The following is a 7,148-nucleotide window of genomic DNA, read 5'->3' as shown; positions in this document are numbered from 1 at the left end:
GAAAACATGATTCTGGAAGTTTCCTCCAGTCAAAAGCATTTTCGCGACCGCAATGAATTTCTGGTGGTTGCGAGTTTTGTTTTCTCAGCACATAGGTGATTCTTGTGACCATAACTTTAAACTCGCGATCGCCAGTTTCCCAGATTCAGCAAACCTTGTTTAATTCGAACTTCGCACTCCGACAATCTCCCACTCGAAGGAGACATTAAACAACCTTCGCTAACTCGTCACTATGTTTAAACAAACCCACAATAACTCAAGACTAGCCGATTACCAACTCCTTTTGATACCGCCGAATGAGACACCCGAATCACGCCGCACTTCACTCGTTAGCTTACGAGCAACTGAAGTCTTTCGACACCAAAAAACACCGCTGAGTGATAATCCAATCTCATAGTTACTAGCTTGGGCCATCTCAGTTTCTATCGCCACCATCTTCTAACACGAAGATCATCTTTTTACACCAGAAGACCAATTGAAGTATGCGACTCTTCAAATTATAGGATTCTTCATGAGACTACACCGCCTCACGGATCAATCTAGACATGTCCAATCCCGATCACACATGTCAACGATCACCCTCGTACATGATTTCACCATCTATCTTTGATTTTCCTTCCCAGCAATCAGAAAATCCAACAGACGCCCTCGTAGACTCTTCTTCAAGGCTCCAGTGAGAACGCAGTCACAACCTCGAAATCTACTACCTTTTCAACTTTCCGCTTTCTCGCTGGTACACTGACCTCTCATAGCTATGAATCTCACAAATCCCATCTTATCATCCAAGCACGCTCCCACTGTACGAGTAAGAAATAAAACCGCGGCTACTCGAGAAGAAACTTGGTTCGTACCACCGGTCAATCGCAAATTTCTTTGCCATCGAAGAGTTAAACAAGTACTCGAAGTCCTAGTGTTACCCGGAATCATCACACTAATCTTGAGAACATTGGAGAACAACGTCACATAATCATCTCTACCACTCTACTAGTTGACTAACTCCCAATAGCTCGATAACTTCCGTCGGTTACCAAACTCACATCGAGTTCCCGACACCCTCAACGATCCTAGAAAGCTCAAGTTCCAGGACTTACAAGATTATCCTCCCTTCTTCCATCACCTAAAGACATACAATTGATCATCCTCGAAGAAAACCGCTCCCTTTGTTGAAACATCAATCGAGAACTGAGCAACCGTCGAACGCGTTCTATCCGACTCCCTCCGACAACCAATTTCCTTAGTGACAAGGAACTATAATCCGCCCGCATATTCCATAAACCCTGGAATACTGACCAAACACCATTGGTCATCCCGTTTCCAAACCCCACAAGCACCAAACTTCCGCGATACTCCCACTATCGACTTTCAACCCGATGCATCTTCTTCGTTACAACAACCTCTCTAAACCGAGAGAAGAACACCCTCCTGAGCTTCCATAACAAACCCACAACTTCGAAACATAGCTCATATCGCTCGAAGTTTCCGAGACAAAACCATCTGACGCTCGCGTCATCAAACCCGAAAAACTTCATCCTGCTCAGATTCTAAAAAATCATATATCGAGATCCAACGGTCAGATCAGCATCTTATTTTTACCACATGTAGATCGGTAAGTCTACTATCCACACACACAAAATCAAGTCGATTCAACGGTTAACGAACCCGCTGCGAATTTTTTTCTACAACAGCTCCTGGAACTCCGAATTTGATAGTTCAAACATTCTTTTGCACGGGATCGTGAAGAACGAAAACTCCAATCCGACACCCGGATCTCCCGAAAAATCTCTCCGCAACGAACCTATCGGCCCGACCTTGACTCCGTAACCCTTCGCGAAAAAATCACCATCATGATGCAATCAGCGTCCCGATTACAAAATAACTTCCAAGAACCGATACCCGAATCTTGTGTGATCAACTCTCCCGGATACATAGACATATCCATGAGTTCATCGCGTCGTTTGATCTAACCTTGATGAAAAAAACTAAATCATGAACCATATCGAAAAACTTGCTTTCAAATTCGCCATCGCTCCCAAACTCGAAACCTTGAGCTCATGATACCACTTGTTAGGAATTAGGAAGGCCGCAACAAGGGATTGATCATATCACTAACCCACGAATGACAAACGAATAATAAAGCATAACGATAAATAAAAGCATAAAACGACACGGGATTTAACGTGGTTATATCCCAACTCCAAAACATGGAGAAGGGTTTACTCCACGGGCGCAAACCAGATATTTTTCATTATAGATTTCGTGCACACATGTTAGGGTTACAATAGGGTGTTTAAATAGGCAAAACTCAACAAGGAAACTACTTAACAAACAAGAAAACACGATTCTGGAAGTTTACTCCTGTCAGAACTATTTTCGCGACCGCAATGAATTTCTAGTGGTCGCGAGTTTTATTTTCTCAGCACAGATGTGATTCTTGCGACCATAACTCTAAACTCGCGGTCACCAGTTTCCCAGATTCAACAAACCTTGTTTAATTCGAACTTCGCACTCCAATAAGGCAGGAACTGGTTGTTAAAACCAAGCTAGCAATTAACATACGATGGTCGAGATGGTAGCTACTATCGTTAAACCAATTGAAAACAATGAAACATAACACCCATAAAAAAGGATTTTTTTTCTAAAGGCTATACTTAAAAAGAAAATATTATGTGCATAATTAATTGTACAAAAAGGTTAAGAAGTTAGTTATTAGCAAGTTAGTTGAGTAAATTCTACATGGTACAACTATTTAGTACATGTCTTAAAATTTTAACTATAACCCTAAGGGATATGTTTAGAAAAATACAAACCACATGCATAACTAAGGTTAGTCCTCTCATTTGTTGTTGTTGTTGTTGTAAACATACAAAACTATCAACAGATTCTGTTTAGTTCTATACCATAACTGTAGAACTCCCAACCTCACTCAATCTCTAGCACAAAATGCACCAATTCTTCTACCATATATGTTAGTCTATAAACCTTATAAAAATCCAAATCATGAATAAAATGTGACACATAAAAATTAAACTATTCTTACCCCAAAAAGGATTAACTTACCATAACGTTGCAACATCATCGTCATTCTAATTGTTGAATAAGATCCAATGGGGTGGCTGCTGGGTCGAGCTCAAGGCAACCATTTGGAGAATTATGGGCCTCTGAGCCCGTTAACAAGCACTTCGGAACTTGATGCGAAAATCGAAACATTTCTTCTTTCGGAATCAATTTCACTTCATTTTTATAAGTATGCGGATGAAAAACAGTTCGAAACCCAGTAAACTTAACAAGATGGCCAACGGGTACACCTTGTTCTTCATTGTAGTCTTCAAGAACTTGTATTATGTCGTACTTATGTACAACATCGTCTGGTATACTCTCGTTCCAATCAGCGGACCAGTTTCTGTACAGGGCCCACACTTGCCCTTTTCTTGGAAGAATTATAACCGACCCACGTGGGGATTTTTTCCACTCGACTTTTTGAGAAAACGAATTTAACGATTTGTAAATTTCGTGCTTCCCGATTCTAAACTCGCCTAACGTCTTACGAAAACCGTGACCCAGCCAGTTAAATGACCCGAATTCAGATGTCGTTTTAGAGTTAAGCCAACTTATTTTCATCTTAAGGGGTTTTCGAGAGAGCACCTTATGAATTATAGAGTAAAAACGAGGCATACCATCGTCGTCATCATAACAAGCCCAAACTTGATTATCTTCAAATGAATTTTCGGTTCGATCAAGATCATAATTGTGAAAATCCGGATCTGGAACACTCATTGCAGGGTCTTCGTTTTTTTGATCGTCTGCAAATTGAATATTTTGACTTGCAGAGTCAAAATCAGAATTCAATTCACTTAATTTTGTGCGTATCTCTATTTGAGCCTTCTTTATTAGCATATGTCGAAGTTCAAAATAATTCAACTCTTTATTTCTATATACCGAATTATTTATATTCGAAAACCTATATAAATTTCCACTGTTTACACCACCGTTTCCCGTTGACATCTGAAATGATTCTTCACGTTCTCTAATTAATCTGTCGTTAACTTGTTGAACAACACTTGCAGCTTTTGATGCAATGAACGGGTCTGAACTTGTTATCGATGACGTATCCCATTTGCCGTTCCTATTTGTATACGAGTTAACACCAGTTGTTGACTTTTGATAATGGTGGTGAGCAGACTTCGAAAGATTAGGTGGGGACCTTTCTTTTGCCAAAAACGGCTGGCTACAATTGGGACAAAGAAGGGTGTGATTGAGATATAAGTTTAGATACTCGTAATGCATCCTGCATCCATTACAAATAGTCCAAAAAGTATCAGTCCTACGTGGCGGTACTGAAGGGCTGACAACTGGCAGCACAGATCCAGGACCGGGTCCCATCCTAATCTGACCGGATTGAGCTTTATGTTAGAAGAACTTTCATACTTCTCCTTTGGTTATAAGCTGTCCGTTTGTGTTTATCATATAATAAACTCCAAGCTTCTGAAAGAAGCTTAAACGCGCCGTCCGCACCTACTGATTTGTTTTTATCAGGATGTAAAATGAGAGCCAACTTTCGGTAATTTTTCCTAATTGTTTCGTCATCATCGTTAGGGTTTACACCGAGTATTCCGTACCAATCCATTTCGTCACTTACCTTATTCTCTGAGGCGATATATACGTCGACAGTGGTTAATATCTGAGAGATACCATCGAGTTCTGGATACAGGTTTTGGGCCTTCAAGATAAATTTCTTTGCGCCAATGTAATCCTTATTGGATAACATCTTTTCGGCTATTATTTTTGCCCTAGCTGCCTCATCTTTATTGCAATCCATGTGTGAACTATCAACTTAATTGAGACGAGTGGAACTAGCACGAGTACAAAAGGCTAATAGTCAAGGTCTTTTCTTTCGTGATACCAAACGGTGGGTGCAATCATTCAATATACCTGAAGTGAAGCCAAAATTATAGTAAAATGAAATAACATTCTATTATTCAACTTTATTAGGCATGCAAGATTCGAATTAACCCACAAGTAAGCGGTTACATATATATTTGAATTCTATTAATAATGTTATGTTAACTTCATTAAGAATTGATCATGAGCAAATACAAGAAATACATACCAATTAATCGAATTCTCGCTATCTATAAATTTCTAAAAATGCTTCTGCCTATTAGTCATAATTATACTGCAAAATTATATCGTTAACATAATTTTAAACCTTGTGCTGTTTGAACATTATATCGTTAACAAATACATACTAAGAACCTAAATACATAATCGGAAAACAACAAAATTTTAACCTAGGACTGCTCCGTATTACTGTATTATTCCACACAACATTACGATAAAGATAACAGTGCTCCAATTTAAAGACCTAAACAAGCCTCATTTGTGTAATCATACAAATCCTTCTAGTTATACACAAAAAGTGGCTTACGAATTCACTTTAATTAGATAATACCCATTTCTAAACAACTAAGTTCAGAATTCACCAAAATTTAGCCTCGAAATCAATTAATCGCAAACTGAATAAAATAGGTAAATTGAGATTCAAATAACAAACACAAATAAATTGTAAGTCATGTCATAATGTAAATGATTTACTTATTCTAATATATTAAATTAAGATGAAACCACTATCTTATATGACTTATACTAAGTACGCAAGATTCGAATTATGTCACAGGTACGCAGTTACACATATACTGTATTTCAATTCAATTACTCTAACTTGACCTTAAAACAGTTATGCTAACTTCATTGAAATTGAACACTAAATTATTTCACAATTGAATTGAACACTAAATTATTAACAGAAGTACTACGAACCTAAATACATTGTCGAAAAAACGACAAAATTTTGACCTAGCCCTGCTACTTATCATTATTCCACACAACATTACCCAAATTGGATAGCAATGTTCCAAATTTAGAACCTAAACAAGCCTCATTTGAGTTATCATGCAATTTCTTCTAACTATACAGCAAAGTGACTTACAATTTCAATTTACATATATAATTCCCATTTCTTAACAACCAAAATTCATCTAAAGTTAGCCGCGAAATCAACAAATCGTAAAATGAATGAAATCGGTAAATTGAGGTCAAATTACAAACACAAAGTGCATGAATCTAAAATCCTTGACTTAATCATGAAAATGAAGTACAAAACTGAAGCAATTAACAGTAAATTTCCAAAAATATAGTTAACTGCAAGTCTGCAATTTGAAACCCTATATTCAAAAATTGGGAAAATGCAAGTGAAATTGAAAGAAATGAAAGAGGGATAAGAGTAAATTACCCATTGGGAATGTGAATTTGATAATTGATTGATGATTTAATATAATAATATTTCCAACAAATGTCAAAAGGGGAGAGGTAGAGACCGAAGCGAAATAAAATTTTGGTCAAAACCCCTCAAGAACAATCAACCATCAATTTGCAACTTAAAAGAATAAGTATACAACTATCCTAAAATATTTTAGGAATTTTTATACAGAGGTATGGATGGGTTTGAATCTTGATCTATTCTTTTTGTTTATTTATTTTCAGCTTGTGTGAGTACAACCCTAACTTGATTAACTTAACTATGGTTAAACTTTTTACCATGGTCAAGTTAGGCTCTTATTTCAAAGAAGATACCCCTACGTCTCTAATTTGTTGTTGTCATTCCTTTTGAATTTCATAAATTAATTGTCTACTTACGAAAATGATAAAGGTAAACCTTTTTGGAAAAATAACAATTCTATGTAGTTCGGTTTCAGAAAACATTCCATCGAAGTCTAACATTAATGACGCGGGTTGATTTCTCTGGTTGAGGCTACAATTCATACGCGGTAAAGTTGTTTCTTTAAAAAAAATCTTATAACTTTTTAATTATAAAAATCATATATTTTTAATTTAAAAAGTAAATAATATTATAATAGTTATAGAGTAAATAATTTGATAAATGTAGAACTAAGTAGGTTCATCATACAAACTTTTATACCAAATCTCGTATATATAGTACAAAAATATCTTAAAAAAGCAAATACTGGCGACTCTAATCTATATCTATATAATTAATAAATTTGAGTTGAAAAATTACAAGTTATACATTTGCCAATCTTAGTTAAAAGTTAGCTCTAATCTTAGGTGCCATTGTCCCTCCTACAATTTGA

At 36.6% G+C, this 7,148-nt stretch overlaps 1 protein-coding gene across 1 annotated transcript; it reads right to left on the bottom strand.

The window, feature by feature from the left end:
* Positions 1–2,931: 2,931 nt before the first annotated feature.
* LOC139889912 (uncharacterized) lies at positions 2,932–5,389 on the bottom strand. The gene is made up of 2 exons (XM_071872823.1): positions 4,418–5,389; positions 2,932–4,386 (listed from the first exon to the last, which is right to left on the bottom strand). Exons 1-2 carry the CDS (start codon positions 4,814–4,816, stop codon positions 3,079–3,081), a joined length of 1,707 nt encoding a protein of 568 aa, XP_071728924.1. The 5' UTR covers positions 4,817–5,389; the 3' UTR covers positions 2,932–3,078.
* Positions 5,390–7,148: the final 1,759 nt, after the last annotated feature.

Source organism: Rutidosis leptorrhynchoides, chromosome 2, assembly GCF_046630445.1.
Source record: "Rutidosis leptorrhynchoides isolate AG116_Rl617_1_P2 chromosome 2, CSIRO_AGI_Rlap_v1, whole genome shotgun sequence".
Taxonomy (NCBI): Eukaryota; Viridiplantae; Streptophyta; class Magnoliopsida; order Asterales; family Asteraceae; genus Rutidosis; species Rutidosis leptorrhynchoides.
Note: the sequence above shows the minus strand (reverse complement) of the source record. Positions and strands in the feature narration are given on the sequence as shown.